Genomic DNA, 22,314 nt, shown 5'->3' on the forward strand with positions numbered 1-22,314 from the left:
AAAATTCAAAGTCATACATTGCAAGTTTGAAGAGGTATAAATATGGTGATACATTGCTATAGGTATCTGAAAAGATCCAACACCAGAGATCGGATACGTGAAGCACTATTGCCTGAGTTTGAACATGCAAGCTAATTGATTTAACCTAATTAGTAATGATGGATGTAGGAAGTCCTATTAATTGAAAGAAACTGGTCCAGTCCTCCATTGATTTCCTCTCATAATTGTACAACTGAGTCTTCACCGGCTGTAATCCACTACTGGTAAACAAACAATCATTCAGACTGCATGACTTCCATCCACTACGTATTCACGTTACATGCACTCCATTCGTGGCAATCGACAGGTTCTACGAAATTCGATACGTGTAAGGTCACTCCTTATATCCGACTTTGGTCTCTAAATTTCACCAGCCGTCGACCACCTAGAGTGCATGCACAATACGCGTCAAGAGAGAGGTGGCTCAGTTCAAACTGCGGTAACTACGTCATTTTCTGTCGACTCCCACCCTCTGTCTCATCATCACAACTAAAAATAATCGTATCGTTTCCTTAGATCTCTTTCGAGCGTTGGCCGACTTCGATAGCGTTGCTCTGGGAGAAAGTTAACGCCCGGGAAAGCAACAACCGACAGCTTGTGTATGTGTACTGTACTTCCGAAAGCGCCAAGCAACACGATACACTTATTATTATTATTTGAACTTCACTTCCGTACGCAATGTCGATGACTAGTAGTATGACGCGTTTTCAGTGTCAAAAGATGCAGGCTTAGACTTTTTGAGGCTAGTCATTCTGAGGTGAGGGTTTTCATTCATTTTTTGCTGGTGGGTGCGTTATTCATTGTGGGGTTATTCATTGTGGGGTTATTCATTGTGGGTTTATTCTAAAAATATAAGCTCGCGTACGTACTAGACTACTAAAATCAGGAAGTTATGAGGCTGCGGGGTAGGGTCTGACTACGCGAGACTAGGGTGTAGTCATTCATTCTGCTTGTGGGGTTGCTCATTCTGCTGGAAGCGTACAAAATCTAACTCAGATAACGTCCGGGAATGAAGCCAGCCAACCTGCAGCGGGAAAGTCTGCACTAACACGTGTCTTGTTTCAAATATTTTCACACGATGAAGAACTTACCCATGACGTCATGCGTGGGCGGTGTACGCTGGTCGGGTCACACCAGAGTGCGCTTTATAACCTCGAATGCATCGCTACTGCGTGAGTTATTTGTCTGGCAATGGATGAGCGAGAATACGAATTCAGTGGGTCTCCGCAGAGTCGGAATCGGCACATCTCTGGTCGCTCGTTACTTCACACGCGCAGCCTGAGGTGCGAAATCCTGACAAATGAAGGAGGCATCATGCGCATCCCTATGCGTATATGTGTATGGCCCTAGGCGGACGTAGGCAACTAGACAATCCCCGCCCATCTGGGCACACTATACGCGCACTGTTGTTCCTCCACATGCCCGGCTGTTTGGTGTTTACTCTCTCTCTCCTCGTTTCTTCTAGCTCGTCGATCGAGGCTCTCGAATCTTGTGTGTCGCCGTCAAGACGAAACAGTCCGGGAATGAGCAGGAAAGCATATGGGTCGGTGGAAGAGGTGAGTGAATGAGTGCGTGTGTGTGTGTGTGTGTGTGTGTGTGTGTGTGTGTGTGTGTGTGCGTGTGTGTGTGTGTGTGTGTGCGCGCGCGTGTGTGTGTGTGTGTGCGTGTGTGTGTGCGTGTCATTTAGACTTCTAGCTGAGAAATCGGTCTACACACTCATGTTTCTTCTCTTTCTTGTCTAACCAGCTATTGTCTCTCGACATAAGCGGAGAGAGGAAAAGACACCGGTTTCGTGTCGAGTCGTTTTCGATGAGCGAGGACGGTGACCAGGTACTAGCAGGCGGACACGTCGGTCTATGTGTGATGATGAGAACGACCGAGTGAAACGCCCATGATTTTGGTCTGTCGTTGTCAGGTGGTCGACCGTTGCTCTCACACGGCGCCCTATCTCGAGAACCCCGAGTACGAGACTCGTTGGTACTTCAAGTACTTTCTTGGACGTGGTGAGTTCTCGAAGCGCGTAAACGTCGCGTTTGTAGCCGGAAACTCTCTTGTCTGGTCGTATGCCGCATATGCCACGCTCGCGTGCATTTTGGATGGACTTCCTGTGTGCGGTCGTCGGATAACATCGAATTGTTGAAAACTGTACTTGTGGTTTTGTTTTCGCAGCGCATCAGAACTTTCTCGGCTCGGACGAGAACAAGAATCCTTTCTTTCTATCCGTCGTCGCTACGGATGCGGACAACCACGGAACGATGCAGCATCGGTGCATCTTGTGGCATAAAAGTGGCAATCAGAGACTATGCCTGCCGTTGACACCCGGAAAGTCACTCAACTACAAGACCATTTTGCAGTGAGACCTCCCTGGGGTGTGAAGGATGTGTTGATGCACGTGTGAAGCCTACTGATTCTTCTAGGAAGTGGGGCAAGACGAAGTTTGAGAAGACACCGAGAGAGCTAGTGAGCCCGGCCATTCAGAAGGTAGGGAAGAGGTATGTTGAGTGTGTGGAGGTGATTTTGATTGTGTCTGGTTGTAGGATCTCCTCACGCTGGAGGAACAAGAGGTGGGTACACCATGGAGGTGGTTGATGAATACTTGGTAACTGGATATCTCTGTTTGTGTCAGGGAGCCGTGAACTTCAAGTTTGGAGTCTTGTATTGCAAGGAAAGGCAGACTGCTGAGACAGAGATGTTTAGTAACGGTAAACATGCGTCACTCTGGTAATTGTTCATTATTGGATAGAATGAATCTCTGCATCTTCCCTTTACATGCAGAGACTGGCAGTGAACAGTTTGGTAAATTTCTCGATCTCCTGGGAGATGTAATCCAGTTACAGGACTGGGACAGATTCAGAGGCGGCTTAGATGTCAAAAGTATGTCCAACATGTGAGTTATGTTGTTTGTATGAATGATTCAACTGTTTTTCCTGTGCAGCAAATACCACTGGCACACAGTCCGTTTACACTGTGTATAAAGGACATGAGATCATGTTCCACGTATCCACCATGTTGCCATTCTCCCGTGACAATCCACAGCAGGTTCCAGTAACTAGTAGGATATGAGTTGTAACATTGAAGAATAACATATTGTGTGTAGGTGGAGAGGAAGCGACACATTGGTAATGACATATGTGTTATTGTCTTCTGTGAGGGAAAGTATCCATCCTTTCAGCCATCATCTATAAAATCCAAATTTATTCGTACTTATATTTCTGTGTTGTGGCTAGAATGTTTTTTTCTAAATTTCTCTCATTTGCAGATGTTTTTGCTGTGGTCTCCTACGATAAGGAAGAAGATGGATACAGGTTGGTCATAATTAAGTCAATGAATGACTATGAAAAGATGTTCAACGGTCTTGTCAATCTGTTCAGGCTTCAGATGTACTCGGCTGAGAGCGTGCCTCTGTTTGGACCCGCTCTTCCCAACTTAGGAGTTTTCAAAGATCACATTGGATTCCGGGAATTATTACTTGCTAAATGTGAATGCATGTGTTGTAAATCCGTTATTGACTTGCTTGCTAATTGTGTTGCATGGTTTAATTTAATAGTGATGAATGGCGAAAAAGCAGCATATGGAACTCCAATATTCAAAGACAAACGAGAAAGGACTCTTGACTTGCTTATTAGAAATCTGGAAAAGGATTATGACGCCATGATGGTGACTTACTTACAAAAGTGGTGTGAGTCATTGCTTATCATTAGAATGTCTTCACATGCAGGCTCCTAGACGATCTCTGCTGATCTTGCCTGAGACGTTATCGCCTCGAATTCAAAGAAGGAAGGTACAAGCTCGAGTGACTGAGTTTCAGCAAATCGGCCAAGTGAGTCATATCTACTATCAGGTGGCAAATTGAGTGCTCATTTGCAGTGATGTTGAGTGTTGACGATGTCGGTGATTTGCTGATTGTAAGATAGTTGTGCTTGTTGTGAAAAGTACCTGATAAGCTAGTGCTAAACACGATCATCACAACATGTCTCCATTGCACTTTGTAACTATACTATTGATCCAATTTTGTATGTTCATGTAGGACTTGAAGCTGAAGAAGATCATGAAGGGAGATCATCCAACAAGCTTGCAAACGTCCAGTCTCTTCAAGAAAGATGTTAGTCGTATATTCATTGTATTTCTTGTCAAGAGATGTCATAGTAATGAGAGTTTCCTTTGTAGCCTTGGGAGCCACAGCTGCTGTCAGCAGAAATATTTTCTCATGACATCGTTTGTGGAGATTCATGGGGTAAGGTGTAATATATATTCATTGTGATGCATTGAATGCTTTAATGTATATTGTTTTTAGGAGATCAGGTCGTGATTGCATCCAGTGATGGCGTGTTTATACTCTATGGTAAGTCATGGTTATTGGTTTGATGAATTGCGTGACTCAGTGCTGGTCTTGTAATAATCCAGAGGATCATTACTATCCGCTTATCAATAAGATGATTACTGTACAACAGCTCACTGTGTGCGAATCCCATGATGTGATGGTTTTCAGAGGGGGGAACGCTTCAGGTCAGTAGTGTTTTGTATGTTAATTATTACATGAATATTACTGTTCAGTGATTTGGCAACTAAGTTGTCATTTGATATACACTGTATGTACCACATTTTAGCATTTGGCATTACTCGTCTTGCATTTAGGGATAATGAATTGTTGTGTAACAGATTCATGTAATAGTGTGGGGTTGTTGTTCATGCATGTTTGATAGAGGGTATTGTTTGGAAGACTTTGTAGGTTGATGACAGAGACGAGTGATTAGAACAGTACGGTAATCGTGAGTTCACTTGGCCAAGAGTGTATGATGGTAATAGAACATGTGGCACAGTAGTCAACCAGCAACATAATGGAGAGGTCTGCAGTGGCATAGGTGGGCTTCTTGAGGGGGGTCACATATCGCAGAAAAAGTATGTGTATGTGCAAGCAGGTGTATGTCGAAAATGTTAAGTCACAGTAAGACCTCTAACGAACAGAATGTAGAAAGGAAGTATCTCTTTGTTAAGAGCGGGAAACAAGAAGCCTTAAGTTGTAGGGTAGTTCCCATTAGCCAAGGCAAGGCAACCAGCCATTGCCAAATGAAACCTTCTAATATCGGTAGTGGTCATTGTTCTGACTTGTTTCCTATCAGTTTTTCTAGGCTTTGTATGAGATGTTCTCACTTCTGTTAGTACATATTTATAAGTCAGTGTTTCTGATGGAGAACACAGCTCTTAAGTCGAGATACATTGTTTAGACATTATTTTGCATTAGTATGAAGGTTTGCCCAAAGCAGAACAGTGAAGTAATATCATTACCATGTACATTTGTTACCGTGTTTGCAGTTTCCATGCCAGTGGTGGATTTGTAAACTAAAGGAAGAGTAAGCACCAACCAGTCCATAAAAGAGAAGTAGGTTATCAAAACATTTTTGTCATAACTGAAAGTGTTACTTCACAGCAGTGTTTGTTGGCCAAATATGACATCAGGGTATGTGTTGGATGGTTGATGCTGAAACATCACTTCACAGCATGTGTAGTTTTATGTGTATGTACTATGTGTACCTAATATCTATACATACAAGTCTAGTGACAAGATTGTGTAACCAGCTGGACAGAGTATTCTTGGTTTAATTAAGGTTTCAAATTCCGTTTTTGTTTGAACATACTGTTTAAACATTTGGACATAACACAAAGCCTTTAGCAAGTTTCCTGTTGATGCATTGTCAAAAGTTTTATGAATTGCTATATCACTGATGACAGCAGATGTGACTGGTCTGTGTATGCTTGTTGTAAGACTGTCCTTGCAACAGAGTATTCATGCAGAAAGTCTCCTCGACATCTAATCATGCAATTCACTTAGAGCTAGGAGTATTTGGACATATCTTCAACCAGTTCATATAGCACCTGCTGTTGTTCAGAAAATATCTGATGTCTGATTGTTATTTCCAGCTCTGTACATAGTCTGCTTGACTGCATGTGTAGTTAGGTTTTATGCTACTTGTCTGAGTAAAATCTGTCATGTAAAAGGCACACTTGCATATTATGTCCTATGTGGATCTGTAATCGTAGGTGCAGTCTGATTGTCATTCCCATCAATTTTGTTGTAGGTATATTAGAATTTGTTATTGTTGACTCTCGGGTTCTCTCAAACTAAGCTTGATCTACTGGCTGCACTAAGCCAGACATATTATTATACTAATGCAAAGTTTTGGTAATATTTTTCTAATGCTGACATTTTAACTGAATACAATACTTCAGTTGCTGGCTGTTTTGCAATGGGTACTGTAGTATGTTTTTTTCATTTTTATAGGAAAGGAAAGATACGTGTATGTTTTCAGAACATCGGAGCTGAATATTGTTGACTCTCCTTTATTGGTAAAATCAGAATGCAGAAGCCATCGTATACAAAGAACAAAAGGTTCAATGATTTAGTTGTGCCGGATTTCATCTACTGACTTTATTTCTCTGTATAGGATGTCACTTGTTTGCTTGTAGCCCTTCAGAATCTGAGATCTTTCAGTTGGCTGTGGCAGTCAAGAATAAAGTTCAAATTTATCAGTGGGGGAATAGCAATAGATTATCTACTGCTTCTGACATGGAACTCAATGCTTCCGATGTGCTGAGTTTTATTAGGGTTATTATTTGTTAAAGCATTGTTTATGATAAACGTTGCAACTTATACTTGTTTTGTAGGAAGTATCTCTTGCAGATGTACCATGTGTGATGACAATGATTCACGACTTTGAGGGTAGTCAAAAGTACAAGATGTGTTTTGGCTATAAGCAACAATTTGATTTGGTGTCTGACGATGGAGACGATCGAACCGTCTTGTATGAAATCAAGTCTGGATCAAAGGTTTGGTTCTACTCAGATTGCTTCAAGCTGAGACCAGAAGTGTTACATTCTGTTTTTGCTTTTAGGTTATTCCTGTTTCAGCTGTTGACTTATATGAGGAGACTCATGCTGAAGTCGTTCTCACTTATGGACGTTAGTATAGAAAACTAACTTGGTGTGACATTGGTTATCATAGTATTAGTTGTTGTGTATTTGCAGACAACTCTTTGCATCGGAGCTTGTCTACTGTTGAGGATATTCCCGATGTCGAAATCAAGTGGAATCATGCACCATCAGCCATTGGTAGGTATTGACATACCGAGCAAGAATCAGTGTCTTTGCATAGGGCTCTCTGTTTCTATTGCTGTAGCTTGTGCATTTCCATATATGATGGGTTTTTCATCATCATCTATTGAAATTCGACTGGCGATTAATGGGAGTTTAGTGCACACATTGAAAATGCCTGATATTCGTTTGATTTCTGCCAAGAATGACCTAATTTTCTGCTCATCGGCTTCTGGAATTAAAGGATCGCCGCCTTGTAGTCACAAGCCAAAGTTTGGATCTCCGTCTAGGTTCGGTCGAATGAGAACTGCAGTGTCTGTAGCTTCTCTTGTGCCTTTGCCATCTGATTCAACGGAGAATTTTATTTATCGGATATCTGCTGACACATTGGCAGGGATCACCAGTGCTCCTAGGTCTCCTACAGTCAACAGCCCAACTCTTACTCCTCCTCCTCTGTCTCCACTTGTTCCTTTGGTAACTGGTGCTCCACAGGTACAAATATCACGACTTGCTTCATTGAAACGAGTTCGGGGAGCAAGACGGCAAACTGATTCTGTGTATAAGAGCTTGGAGGAGCTGGAGTTAGCTCTCAGCGAGTTGGAGTCTATTGACCTGAAGACACCAACGTCACCAGTTGCACCAACATTTTTGAGTTGTAGTCCTCTTCAATGAGGTAGGTGTATACGTATTTAGTGAGTAAATACTTATAGTACAGATGTCCAAATAGCTTAGTATTGTGCAATAGATACGTTGTTATTGTTTCTGAACAATTTTTATGGGACATCAGATAGTTTCATTTATTTATGTACAGTACATTGTTGACTATAGAATATTATTGAAGTGTTATATCACTAACTTCCATGTGCAACTGGAACTCTCCTAAACTGGAACTCTCCTAATTTGCATTGCTGAAATTATGTTTTACTGCTGTCTGTCTGTTTGTCTGTCTGTCTGTCTGTCATGATCATATATTTCTTAGATCAAACTAATGCTCATTTCTGCAATAAAATTAAAAGGTTACAACTAACATGAAATGTCTATAAATCACTAGTGCAAGAAAGCTAATGTGGGAAGACGTGAGTGCTGAGAGGCATGGGCTCCTCAGGTCCACCACATAGTCCAGACAGTTTCTTTAAGATCACTTGTACATTGCACCTTTGTAGCTGGATGGAAAGCGTTTTCTTCAATAGAGTCCAAGAATTCTGGAGCTTTCGGTCTTTCGATTTGGTCTGATGACTGGATGGATAGCTTTTTCAAGAACTTCCTTCCTTGCTTTCCCCATGTACCAAAGTGGTTGAGAGCTAATAGGATGATGTTGGATGTTGAGCCTCCAGGCAGCATGAGCCAGTCATATATTTAGCCTTCTTTCTGGTTTCCGTTAGAGTTTCCAAGCTCCATGGGTGTGCCAAAGAGATGTCAAGGCCAAAGAGATATCAAGGTCAATGTTAGATCCTAGGTCGACATCAAATATAACAATGTCAGGCCTGCATTCGGAATTGACATATCTGTTCCGAAGTTCACGGCGATGGTGAATGCCAAGGCTCTCTTGTCTGTATGTTTGTCTGCCTGTCTGTCGAAATGTTCCATGATGAGAGGTATCATTTTGGCAAAGGCACCACCTACTTTTGTTTCAGAGCTGTATTATATTTTCTTCTTTCTTTTCGTCTCAAAGCAGCAGCACCACCATCTGTATGAAATGATCTCGGGAATACATCAGAACTCCATGGGTGTGTCAAGGCAATGTCTAAATCAAAGCTGGCACCAGACTGTGCATCAAGAACTGTAATGTCTTGTTTGTTATTACTATTTGAATGTCTATTTCTCGGCTCCTTGCGATGAGGTAGGTGAAGATCTCTGAGGCATTCCGACCATACCTAGCCATTGACTTTTGTGACCAGACAGGACCACCACCTGTTTTGCATGTGATTAGGTGGTATCCACTGCTATCAGTTGCTGCTCCATGATCACATTTTTCTGCAAAATTAGGGAAGATAGGCAGACCCAGTCTAGCAGAGCTCGTCAAGCGATATTTGCAAGAGTTCAGTGCAAAACTTTGTGAGGTAGGAACTGCATTGATCCATGCCCCAGCCCCATTACCTTGTAGTGACCTGAGTCTAGCTGAATCACAACCAGTAGGGGCTTCTTCCAAAAGTGTAGTGATTTCAAAGTTTGTCTGTGAGAAGTTCGACTGTTTTTGAATTTTCTCCTGCCCTGATATGAAATCTGACAAGCTCTCGTCAGGAGGAAGGGATTGTCTGTCTGTTTGCCTGTCCCTCTGTCTGTCTCTTGTCTTTTTGTCTTTCTGTTTGCCTTTGTCTCTCTGTCTTTTTGTCTGGTTGTCTGTGTATTTGTGCATAGGTTTATTTAGATCAGCGGGTTGCGTTCACACTATTTTCTGTTTGCGGAAATCATCATGACGCAGTTCAAGTCTTGGTTGCTTTCCTGCCTGTTGAACCTACCTTCGTTGGTCGGTGACCTCTTGAATTATGTGTTAGATCACTGTCAAATTCGTGGTTACCTTTTGTACAGACAGTACAATGGCAGTACATGGAGTGTCATTATTTTTCGCTGAAACAAGGATGTGAATAACCTCTTTCACAGATCCTTTCAACGCGCACAGGCCAGAAGAGTGGGGCGGAGCCTGCACACCAAGAGCGCATCTGCACATGAGGGCTCCGCTCCACTATAGCCTTTAGCCTGTGCTAAGAAAAGGCATGTGAAAGAGGTTAGGATGTGAAAATTGTGCGTGTAAGGAACTGCACCTGACATGACTACACGATTGGCTTTTGTGGAAACCAAATTCAAGGAAAGTCACACGTTTTTAAATGCATGCAAGAATCACGTATGACACTAGTTTCTATATATGATTTTTGAGCAGATATTGTCACTTTTGAACTTAAAAGGTTGTTACAGAAGCGATGTCATCTAAGTTAGTAACCATAGCTGGCCAATAGCTATGCTACAGTGAACGTACTGTACATCATTGTTTCTTTGTTGTCTAAACTGCACATTAGCTGAACTTCTGCAGCTTACTTTCATTTCAGTAGTCCTTTGTTTCTTAGGTATGGCTCTTTTTAAAATTAAGAATTTAGAATTAAGACTTTAATTTAGAATTAACAAGATTGGTATTAATCATGAACACCGCATTTCCTTATTTGTGAGCCCGCTGCACGTGTTTTGGCAAGTTCTTTTTGTTCCACTTCTAAATTGTGGGTGAGCAACAGCATGTGTCCAAACAATGGAGCAAGGTAGTCTCGCATAGCCAGACTCTTTCCACCATCATACTTCCTTTTCGCTGGAAGTACGAGAGCGAAGAGCGTCTAGAAATACCTACAGCATGTAGCTGGTATGGAATACATTGTTCTCTGTCTACAAAAACCCTTTGACTCAAATACTTGATAACCTGTTTTGTGTGCCCACACTGATTGCAGATCACAGAAGACAGTAACTGTCAGACTCGTTTAGCTGGCTGCCTGGAATAATCACCAGTGCCAGGAAATGATAAGACAATTAGCCTGCCCTCTACAATAGGAGGAAATAACGTATTGCAGTAACACTGGAGGTGCTGCAGCGTAACAACAGTCACGTTGATACTCTATTCATTGGTGACACATCACATGCATGCCACCTACTAGTCTACTGTACTAGTCTGCTATGCTGTCAGCTGACAATTGAGGGCTGCGCTTCTGAGTGCAGCATATCGGTGGAGTGATGAAAGAGTGTGCAACCAGCTGACAAAGCTCAACTTTGAAAGTAAATTCTCCAAAGTGACAAGTCAAGCCATGAGTGAAGACTTCATTCAGGACTTTCATTTTATTTGCCACATGCATGAGTACAATATTTGACTGTTATTTACTCTCGCTCAATAATCCTAGAAAGCATCACTGCAAACTAAAACAAAGCATCTTTTACCACTACAAACTACATGCCAATTTTTCTGGCTGAACACTTTGTCACTTCTTTGAAACAAACTGTTACAAACAGCAAAAAAATTAGTATAAAGAATACAGACACCAGCTTGTTGTGATTAACAACTTTTGTGATAAAATCTTGACGTCATATGTGGTAGGTGGGTAATCTGTGAAGCAAGGCTAGCGACCACAGTTGAGCTTCTGCCTCCTTGATTTTAGGTGCATCCTCACTATCATCTGCCAGATGAGTACTTCAAATTTAATGGCAGTTCAAATTCTTTGGTGCTCTGTAAGCATCATTCTGATTAGTGTGACTGTCGCTGGGTATTATACTATTTAATTAATCAAGTTGTCTTGCAATAGATGAATGTCGTTATTGTTTTCATGCAGCCATAATGTTTCCAGCAAGAATGTGTTTGATGATGGAAGTTCGATTTGTCTTTCAGTGTTGCATGTGCCACAAAGTCATTGTTGACTTATTTTCAGGTCTCTGTTGGACACTGTTTGTAAATAGAGACAAACCAAGTGGCACTGGTGACTGGGAGACACTGAGCTCTCTTCTTCGAGATCGTTATGATGTTTGTTCAAAGCCAAGAGACATCGATTGTCAAACAGCAACAGGTTTGTCTTTCTTTACCACTTACTTACGCAACCAGTTGAGTACTAGTACAGTTTCATGCACATAGTGAGTTGATCACTGTGCATAATATGTCTCTCTCTCTCTCTCTATATATATATATATATATATATATATATATATATATGGGTATCTATATTAGTTTCAAACAGATGTGACATGAGGTTATTGTTTTACATTTTGTTGACTGAGTGGTTGGTGCATCTTCCCACAGACAGTTTGTAGACACTCTGTTTACACCTTGAAAGATGCAGTGATGCTTTTCCGTGTGTTTCAGTTTACAGTCTGGTAAGGAGGTGTGGTCAATCTCTGTGGGTACACTAAGAATGACACTTGCTAAAGTAGGAGCTTGAGGTTTAGTCACTATATTATTAAATTTTAATTAAGCTTGCTGCTGCGTTATACTGTGGACTGAGTTCATGAATACATGCATGCTCACGTTGTGTGTGTTCTACCATTGTGGATCATTGAAATTTCCTTTGCACTGTTTTGTCATTCCTGGATTTTGTATTGGACATGACAGTGGTATGAATTTGTTGGAAATGTGTACTCTTTAGGGCTGGTTGGTAGACATGGGTGCCTAGTGGTAAGAAACACTAAAAACACCCCCGCTGGTTAGTCACGTACACTAGACCGAACTAGAACTACAGTTTTTGCCATTTGGATGTTACAACTTTTCTGTTACTCGAACAATAGACCACATGTATGCAGTGATATGAAGACACCTTTAATATCATTTATCGTGATAAACCAATTGCAATAGTGATAGCTATTAAAAGTTATTATATTTAGACGAACATGGTAGTAAAGTAGTCTTATTCATAATTTGCAGCATTGCAAGGACGGTATGTGTTAGTTGTAGAGCACAAATTTGCTACTATATGCGATAGTTGTATTTTAAATGTAAGTTGCGTATTTATAATATTCATACATCTTATTGTTTGTATATGTTGTATGTAGGAAATCAGTTACAATATGTGAATCAAGTAGTGACTTGCAATACGATCCAAGGATTTTATTGTGTTAACTCTCAACAAGTAACGGGACAATGTTTTGACTACAAAGTTCGTTTTCTCTGTCCATGTACAAGTTAGTCTTGATTTATTTATTATAAGCAACGAGCCTGCAGTGATGTATGCCATTTTAGGAGCATGTGGAAATGACATCAAATTAGTGAATTCAGATGAAAAGGTAGACATTGTAATACCTACGTACGGCCATAATCTCAGCTGTGAGTGGAAAGTTGTAGCACCAGAAGGTAGACAGATCAAGTTAATGCTTGCACCTGGACAAAAACAGCTTGATGTTGAGCATGCTGTACTAACTATCCAGTCTAAGTTGAAACAGTCAACGTACCAATTGATTGACAGCCGTAAAGGACTCTGGCCTCCAACTACCAGAGCAATGGTCTCAAAAGAAAACAAATTGATAATACACTTCTATGGCAATGTTATGTACACAAATTTGAGATTGCAGTGTGAATTGCTACCTGGTAAGAACCAATCATTGTTAAGCATGAAATCCAAGCTACTAGTTGACCATGAGTTTCAGCTTTGGTTAAGTACTCAGTCTATGTGTGTGATAACTGCCTTATAATATTGCAGAATCGAGAACCTTTACTCCATGTAACTTCACATCTAACTTCTGTGACTGGAAAAGATGGAGCAAAATATGGACACGCTGTTAGACAACAATGAGTAAGTAATTTTAAGCTGTAATAACCATTTGTTTGTTCTAGTGCCTTGTTATGATGAAAAGATTGGCTACGTCGGTAAATTGTCAACAACAGAATCCGGCATAAAGTGCCAAGCTTGGCACACTCGGTACCCGCATAGACAAGCAGCTATTGTGTATAAGTATGAAGAGCTCAGAGGGACAAATTATTGTCGGAATCCAGGAGGCATGATGTCACAACCATGGTGTTACACTAAAAACCGGAGAGTGGTACGACAAGTCTGTTCTGTTGTTCAGTGCAGCACATCTAGAACGGGTATGAACTGTATAATAGTACATTATCATACTACACAATTATCTGTTGAATTATCTAATGATATAGGTATGGTTTTGGCATTGCGAATGCACGAGTCACTTGTCACTGGTGATCTCTACCGCATCGTTAGTCCATTATATGAAGGTGTTAAAGGCAGCTGTCTTTCATTCAACTACAAACTGAACACTGTTGGAAACAGATTGTTGATTATTACTGTTAAAAATGTGGAAAACATGTCTGTGGCAAAGAGAGCATTTAATGGAACAAAGAGCAATGGGTGGTTTCGAGGTTATCTTAAGATTCCTGATGACACAAAATTTTACATTTATGTTGCAACTAGAATACCATTTTATGGGAGTACTGGTGATGTGGCCGTTGATGACATACATATTGTGAAGTATCCAGAACGTAAGTAGTAGTGACATCAAAATGTGGTGTGTGTGTGTGTGTGTGTGTGTGTGTGTGTGTGTGTGTGTGTGTGTGTGTGTGTGTGTGTGTGTGTGTGTGCAAATGTGTGGATGCGATAGCTCAGTTGGTTAGAGAGTCATCTTACGGAGTGTTTACATCCGGGACCTTGAAGGGTCACAAGTTCAAGTCACAGTGATGGCAAGCTATGGCATAATTTCCTTACGCAAGAAACTAACACACATTTGCTTCTCTCGACTCAGGAGTAAATGAATACCTGGTCATTGACTGGGGTCCTAAGCAGCCATCAGCTGTGACGTGATATCAGCCACTGGGGTTCTGGTGAGACTTTGGGTGCTCACACCACAGTTGGCTTCACAAGTTGGTGCTCCTGCGAATGCCTAGCCCGGCTCCAGGAGTTTGCTAGTGCAGGCCCAGAGTTCCCTGAGTAGCGCACAGGGCCCACTTTAAGAGCTGGCGGCGTGACCTTTAGGATTTAGGATTTTTAGGTGTGTGTGTGTGTGTGTGTGTGTGTGTGTGTGTGTGTGTGTGTGTGTGTGTGTGTGTGGTGCTGTAGCTCAATTGGTTAGAGAGTGCAATTGGAGAATGAGCACATCCGGGACCTTGCAGGGTTGCAGGTTCAAGTCACAGTGATGGCGAGCTATGGCATAATTTCCTTAAGCAAGAAACTTACACACAATTGCTTCTCTTGACTCAGGAGTATAAATGAGTACCTGGTCATTGACTGGGTACATGACCGCTGGCTTGGCAGTAACATCATGCAGCAGAGGGGTACTTGTGGGCCTTGGTGTCCAGTCCCAAATCCGCGCCATGGTCAGTGCCCCTGTGGCCAAGCTCCAGGTGGATTGTAGCGCATGGAGGCCCTGTCTCTAGAGGCAGGGGGAGCTATCTCTGTAACTGACCTTAAGGTTGATGTCATTCACGAATGACGTGGAGGGCTTGACATTTGTCCATTTGTCCATTGTGTGTGTCTGTGTGTCTGTGTGTCTGTGTGTGTGTCTGTGTCTGTGTTCTGTGTCCGTGTGTGTGTGTGTCTGTGTCTGTGTCTGTGTCTGTGTTCTGTGTCCGTGTGCGTGTGTGTGTGTGTGTGTGTGTGTGTGTGTGTGTGTGTGTGTGTGTGTGTGTGTGTGTGTCTTTGTCTGTGTCTGTGTCTGTGTGCGTGTCTGTGTCCGTGTCTGTGTGCTTATGTGGTGTTTACATGTGCAAGATTTATTATTTAGTAACAAAATTTCATTGTCTTGCAGGGTTTTCTTGTTGGTCTTCTAACTCAAGTTTATGTCCTGTAACCATGATGCCAAGTGAAGGGAAATGGGAGTTGAAATCCTACATTAAAGAAACAGTAACAACAGGGCTACCAATGCAAACTCCAGGTACATTGTATGAAATTCTTGTTGTAGATACTTTTAAAATGAATTTGAATTTGCTATGGTGTGATCGACAATAGTACTGTTTCTGGGTTAGATTATAAAAGTCTTGGTTGTCAAAAGAGAAGTGATCGACAGTCAAAAAAGACTTTCCTAGCATCGTTTCATTTATTGGAGACAAATAGTAGTCTGTTTCAGCATTGGCCACGTTATCGTGATCCGTCAGAATGTGCAAAGGCAGCGTTCACTCTTGGCTATAAATTCTTTGCCATTGGTCCAAGGTTATTCTGTTATGCATCACATGATTTGAAGCTTGATTATGACGGACAACTAATAAAATCAGACTGTCCTTCTCTATCTCATTATCCCATTGAAAGAAATTTCTTTCTGTATGAGCTGATCAGTCAAATTGGCAGGTTTACATGGCTGCAACAACTGACTCTCCAGTATGGTGAGAAAACTGGCATTTAGTAGCTACTACTTTTGGTGTAGTCAATTAACTGTGCATTGTTGCTTTTATAGGTTACTTTATGTCGTATGCATTTTCCAGTCAGCAGACTTTGCGTTCGTCGTACATAAGTTGGATCTGGTTGCGTGACGCAGGAAATGAACAGATGTGTGTTTCATTTGAGTATAACTCTAATGTTGACAATTTGTATGTTGAACTGATGGAAGACAGCTTATCACAAACACGAGTGGGAAGGAAAAAGTATGTGGTCTGGAAAGCACCATCACTGGGAACAGGCTGGAAATTTGCTACATTTTACTTGCCACGAGACTCCAATATAGTTGCTGTACAAGTTCAGATTGTAATGACACGCAGTATTTCTAATGAAGGGTACTTTGACATTCGAAACTTGACAGTTTTGCCATGTGCAACAGGTAAAACAGGTTTTGGTAATGCTAAGAACTGAACAGTATAATTGCATGTGCAGCAAATATTTTGTCTGATTTAGTCATATCTAACACACACACACACACACACACACACACACACACACACACACACACACACACACACACACACACACACACACACACACACACACACACACACTAATGATTTAGTTAATCTATCTTTTTTGATATGTAAAATGTAATTCTATTTATCTATCATGTAAGGTAACGTAACGTATGATTCTAGAGGTTTTAGTTGCAGCTTTTCTTTTTGAATTTGTGATTTTGAATTTCTACACACTTACTTGTTTTAGCTGATTTTGTTTACATCATTATCTGTTTTTTGCAGCACCAAATTGCACATTTGATTCATCTTTATGTGGTTGGGATAGTAAAGACAAGGGAGGTTGTTCAAACTGGAGAAGAGGGGAATTCACTCACTATTATCCTCTCAACGTGACATTACAATCGAGTGACTAAAACATCTGACATTTATTGCATGTAATTGTTTAAGATGATTGTTGATATGTTTGCAGGATATGGATATGTTCTTAGCACTCACTACTGCGTTGCTTCAACTTCTAATAATAAACGGCAATTTGTATATTTTAGAAGTCCTCCCATGGTTAGTCAGGGCTATCGTTGCTTTGGTTTTCACTACTCGATGGCTGGCACCCAATATTATTTCAACTCTGGGTGGAGGTATTACTGGTCATACAGTGTTAGGGCATTAGTTAATGGAAGAGTTCATATGGAAGAGTTTCTCCAGTTGTCGAGAGGGACCAACAACAGACCAGGAAACTGGAAGCTTGGATTTCTTACCTTACCGATTGAATTTCAAGGTTTTCTTGAGATCGAGTTTAAGGCATGCAGGTACTGCTATTTGGCTTTGGATAACTTTGTGTTTTCTACAACTAAGTGTGGTGACGGTAAGTAGCTGTTGTCTTCACCTGCTGTTGTGTAACTAATTCGGTTTATATGTATTGTAGCAAGTGATCATTGTGCCACTGGAAGACATAATTGTGAACAATTATGCATTCAAGGGTTTACACAGTATTTTTGTGGTTGCAATGAACGATACAAACTAGGAAGTGATGGTCATTCGTGTCTACGTAAGTTGTCATAATGACAGACTTTAGCTAATTTATTGCATTTAATCTAAATTTATTTGCGAAGCTGTGTGTCATCCTCCATGTCAAAACAATGGAAGATGTGTTGCACCAAACCTGTGTGAGTGCACTAACAGATACACAGGCTATTACTGTTCTCTATGTAAGTACTTGCCGTGCACACCGGTTTAGCAAAGTAACTTGCTTTGATGCAGTCTGTGGAGATTCTTACCAAACGAGTGAAATGGGAGTGCTCAATCCTCCAGTGAATGCTTTGTGGCGGCGTCAAAAGCTGAGATGTCAGTGGACAGTTGAAGCACCCGAAGGATTTTTGATACATTTGAAGTTTGACAAGATGGATGATGGTTGCAACACACGGTGCTCATCTGAAAATGTTACAATTCGAGGTGTGCAGGATGATCAAGTAGTGATATGTCATGGAGCTCATATCCCTCATGATGTAATTTCACTGGGGAGTAGATTGTCTATTCTATATATGAGTTGGACTAAACGTCAACCCTCCTCTTGTGTGTTTCGGATGAGATATCAAGTCTATGGTAACTTGTTAGCATCTTCAAACTGTCACAAAAATTTTGTTATATGGTACATGTTATGGGGTTTAGAATCTGCATGCAGAATGGATTGCTCAAATCTCAAAGCAAATGAACGGTACTCAAGCAGCCATAGGTTTTATAATATACTAATTTTAGGATTTGAATCACATTGTGCGTGTGCATGCGCGTGCATGCAAATACTTGAGTGAGTCCAAAAGAACCATTTGCGTTGGATAGCATGTCAACTGTGTGTCATCAAGATTAGTGTATATAGTGATAGAAATAAGTATGTTTTGTTTGCTTTTGTACATATGCACTTGCATGGCTTTCTTTTGTGCACATAGATGTTGTCTTCACGGGTTTGTGCTGGCTGTCCCTGGCATATTGCGCCAAGGCACAACAGCTGTCGTTAATGTCATGCTTCACAAATCTATTGGTCCATTGACAGTTAATTCTACTCTAACCACTGCCACAGATGACATAATATTGACATCAACACAGAAAACAAAACAGAAAAGTATGTATTAATTAGCGTTTTTGCTTTTTGTTGCTTCACATCAACTAATTGATGTTAATCATCAGGTAATGGAGAATTACAATACTTTACCATTGAGGTGTGACATTTGAGATTCATATATGTTCTTGTTTCTTTACTGTTGTAACTTTAATTCAGATACCCAACAATGTTGAATCAGGGCAATACAAACTGGCAGTGAATGGTACAATTAGTAGGCAGCTTGCTGTTCATGGAGTGATGAGCGTTGGAGTTGCTGCAAGAGGTCCAACCGTGTTGGTGCAGACAGACAAACCTGTGTACAAACCGGGTCAAACGGGTGTGTTTTAGACGACAGGTGTTGTGAAACTCAACTGAACTTGCAGTTTTGGAATTTTTAGTTCAAGTGAGAATTCTGGTATTGGATTATGAAATGAAACCGTTCAATACATCGGTAAGGTTATCAGAGAAGCTTGAGAAAATGTGTTTTGAAGGAAGTTGCATCTTTAGGTAACAGTGGAGATTACAGTTAAGTGACTGATCGATGTCATATTATGTTTTAGACTATCTTTTTTTGTGTGAAGGATGGCAGAGGCATGAAAGTTTTACAGTGGCTAAATGTTCGACCAACAAATGGCAAGTTGATAGAAGCATTGTTATTATGACTATGTAGTCATCTAGCAGATGATTTCACAGGACTTTTGTCTCGATCCATTCCTTTGTCTTCTCAGCCTGTTACAGGCACTTGGAACATTTCAATCTTTGCAACATTTTTTCCAAGTGACGAGGTATGAGCAAAGCAGTTTACTGCTACTTGGTACATGTATGATTTCTGTTTTTGTTTTAGAAACAGCGTGTGCAATCAGCTTGTTTTGACGTCAGAGAATATGGTTTGCAAAAATTGCATCAGTGATATTGATGTGGACTAATTGCGCTTAATTTGGGATAGTTCTTCCAAAATTTGAGGTAGTTCTTTATGTTCCAACTTACGCTGTTAAAGGTGACACTGACTTAATAGGAGCAGTGGCTGCAAGGTGTGTATAACAGTTTGATGAGGTTTGTCAGTTTCAACTGTTTCAATTGTGTCATCAGGTACACATATGGAAAGCCAGTGCAGGGACGTGTTTGTGTGTATGTTTTGCCCATGTTCACATCTTTGCCATACTATTTACGTTCTATTACTGTTAAACCAACTAAACTCTGTCAGTCGGTCAGACTTCATGCACAGTCTCTTGTTTTATGCAACTACATGTTTATCACATTGTGCAGATTGATGGATTGTCTGATTTTTCAGTGTTACTAAATTCAGTCACTAAATACAACAGATGGCCAACAACTTTGGAAGTTAATGTCACTGTAACTGAGAAAGGTACAGGTGTCTCTGCAAATGCTTCTCGTCTGATAATGGTTGCATCAAAACCATTGCTCCTACACTTTTTGCCGGGCACACCCACATTGTTTCATCCTGGTTTGCCATTTACTGTCAGGGTATATGGTACATGAATATAACAATTGTTAGGTGATGTCACTATACTTGCATGTGTTTTTTAGGTGTTTGTCATGACTCCTGAATGTTATAGCATATTTAGTCCAGTGGGTTAACTGTATAATTTAAGATTAAATCATTTACTGACAAATAAGACCTTAATTATGTACATCTATGCACATACGTCTATGCACATGTTAACACATCCATTTGCTTTGTTACCCTTCTGAGTGCTTTTAGATTGTCCAGAATCATTCTACGTGCTTCAATGTGTCTTTGGTGAGAACTCATTGTGTAGCTGGTGTTCAGCCAGGATATGTTAAAGCCTATTCGTATTACAATCCCGGTATGTACTATACACTCAATCAACCTAAGCAAATGTTGCCAGTTTGGTTTGTTAAATTTAGAGTTTACTACTATGATTTCATACATGCCTCCTGATACTGTGGCAAACAGTCTTGATGCTTGTGAGATACCCGAGGAGGGGACTCAGGGAGAGTCTGGTGCTAATGAACTTGAACTGACAGTCAAGCAGACACCATCAGATGATGGTAAGTGATGCATTCATGTCAATATTGCCTCGCATTTCTATTGATTTTATTGTTAATTTGTAGAAGAAATACTTGATACTTTCTGATTACAATCAGGGAAGATCAGGAATTGTGTTACTTTGTAGCCAGTGATACTGTGATGTAGGATCTCGGCAACATTGATGTGAATGCATTGTGTGGGTATTTGCTGTATTGCATTGCAGAGCTGTAAGGTGAAGACTTCAAATTAACGCATTGTGGATGGATGGATAATGGATAGGCCAACATGCAACCCTCACAACCTTTAGTGCCTCCCTTGTAGGGATCAATCACGAAGTAGCCATAGTATTGCGTTTGTTCATGATTGATCACAGAGAATGGATGAATCACCAATCAACAACCGCCAACGTTCATGAGAGGACTTTTAATCAAAACAATCTAATTCATGTTTGCAATTATCAACAGAAACTTTAGTACACCTGTCGTTTCCCTGCATTTGTATTGGAACCTGTAAACCAGGAATAACGTTTATATACCGTACGTGATTCTCTGACGATTACAAACAACTACACCTAGAATTTTGAAAATAGTAGACAGCGATGCGAAGGCAAGGATCGATAGTACGAGTGCCATCATTGTAACCAGGTCCATCCCAATATACATGCACGTGACGGTAGTATGTGTAGTTTGTTTCCCTGTCTGTTCTAACTAGCTAGCAGCTCTTGATGCCGACACTGACATGCAACGCTCAAGTGTCGGCGGGGGCACCGTACACGTGTACAACCCAGAACGGGTTTATATCTGGCGTATGTAGAACCGTTCCATCGTCGACGGAACGCTACTGTACAGCCTAGAACCATACCAGACAGTTTCATGATGCGAAAATCAGTGCATTCTACAGAGTTGCCAACTCGCACGCAACTTGCGTGAGTCTCACGCAAGTTCCTTCAGGTCACACGCTCATACGCAAGGAACACAGATCTCACGCAACTTTTAGATAGCTGAAACTAGACCCAGGCAGACTCTAGACATGTACTTATAGTGAAACTATACAGTAGGTACACCGTAGACTATGCAAAAATCTGTAGTGTCTGATACTAGTGTCTGATCGTAGCGAGGCTTCTAGTCCGGGTCGCACAACAGACATGGGCGTGGTCCTATATGGTATCCATCGAGCTTTTGGTGTGGTGTGTGTGTGTGTGTGTGTGTGTGTGTGTGTGTGTGTGTGTGTGTGTGTGTGTGTGTGTGTGTGTGTGTGTGTGGTGTGTGTGTGTGTGTGGTGTGTGTGTGTGTGTATGTGTGTGTGTGTGTGTGTGTGTGTGTGTGTGTGTGTGTGTGTGTGTGTGTGTGTGTACACAAATCTCAAATTTCTCCTACCCACGATCACGTTTCATGATAGGACCTACCTTAAAAAATCGTTTCCGTGTTCGACTACAGATAAGTCTAGGAACGATTCGTGCAAGTGACCAAATGGTGGCAAAAACTCTTCATGAACTTCCGTCGCCCCATCCTTTTGTATTGTAGCTAGGGACTGTGTGTACGTGACAACCAAGAAATACCTTCAGGAGTTGAATGCCACCTACAGTCAACTATTCACACGTCCCATACGTAATTACAGTATGATCAATCCTTTACTACACTGTGCTGCATCTAACACTGTTGATAGTCAATGTTTGCCGATATCAATTTCTATGTCAGTAAATACCATACCACTGTTGTTACAACGGAACTGAGTGCATACCTAGACTGTACATTTCAATTGTCTTGATCGCGATCGCAAAACGACGAC

At 41.1% G+C, this 22,314-nt stretch overlaps 2 protein-coding genes across 2 annotated transcripts; both read left to right on the plus strand.

Moving 5' to 3' along the window:
• Window positions 1-1,174: 1,174 nt before the first annotated feature.
• LOC134191017 (GTPase-activating Rap/Ran-GAP domain-like protein 3) lies at window positions 1,175-7,984 on the plus strand. Its single transcript, XM_062659572.1, has 25 exons — window positions 1,175-1,322; window positions 1,505-1,595; window positions 1,786-1,869; window positions 1,955-2,042; window positions 2,209-2,392; window positions 2,457-2,520; window positions 2,577-2,603; window positions 2,666-2,741; window positions 2,815-2,913; window positions 2,975-3,078; window positions 3,137-3,239; window positions 3,299-3,344; window positions 3,411-3,517; window positions 3,587-3,696; window positions 3,758-3,859; window positions 4,067-4,141; window positions 4,207-4,273; window positions 4,334-4,381; window positions 4,444-4,545; window positions 6,320-6,427; window positions 6,483-6,643; window positions 6,703-6,864; window positions 6,930-6,996; window positions 7,063-7,146; window positions 7,214-7,984. The coding sequence occupies exons 1-25, from the start codon at window positions 1,231-1,233 to the stop codon at window positions 7,798-7,800; spliced, it is 2,838 nt and encodes a 945-aa protein (XP_062515556.1). The 5' UTR covers window positions 1,175-1,230; the 3' UTR covers window positions 7,801-7,984.
• A 3,262-nt stretch (window positions 7,985-11,246) lies between these two features.
• On the plus strand, window positions 11,247-20,546 carry LOC134191273 (uncharacterized). Its single transcript, XM_062659869.1, has 30 exons — window positions 11,247-11,363; window positions 11,430-11,467; window positions 11,526-11,660; window positions 12,637-12,765; window positions 12,824-13,168; window positions 13,281-13,358; window positions 13,415-13,666; window positions 13,733-14,074; window positions 15,337-15,462; window positions 15,554-15,907; window positions 15,979-16,338; window positions 16,703-16,825; window positions 16,890-17,282; window positions 17,343-17,465; window positions 17,530-17,625; window positions 17,678-18,019; window positions 18,086-18,131; window positions 18,361-18,533; window positions 18,599-18,630; window positions 18,690-18,849; window positions 18,911-18,963; window positions 19,020-19,037; window positions 19,094-19,145; window positions 19,206-19,297; window positions 19,357-19,399; window positions 19,459-19,543; window positions 19,602-19,719; window positions 19,779-19,997; window positions 20,061-20,341; window positions 20,403-20,546. The coding sequence occupies exons 1-29, from the start codon at window positions 11,284-11,286 to the stop codon at window positions 20,109-20,111; spliced, it is 4,458 nt and encodes a 1,485-aa protein (XP_062515853.1). The 5' UTR covers window positions 11,247-11,283; the 3' UTR covers window positions 20,112-20,341; window positions 20,403-20,546.
• Window positions 20,547-22,314: the final 1,768 nt, after the last annotated feature.

The sequence above is a fragment of the Corticium candelabrum genome, chromosome 15 (genome assembly GCF_963422355.1).
Source record: "Corticium candelabrum chromosome 15, ooCorCand1.1, whole genome shotgun sequence".
Taxonomy (NCBI): domain Eukaryota; kingdom Metazoa; phylum Porifera; class Homoscleromorpha; order Homosclerophorida; family Plakinidae; genus Corticium; species Corticium candelabrum.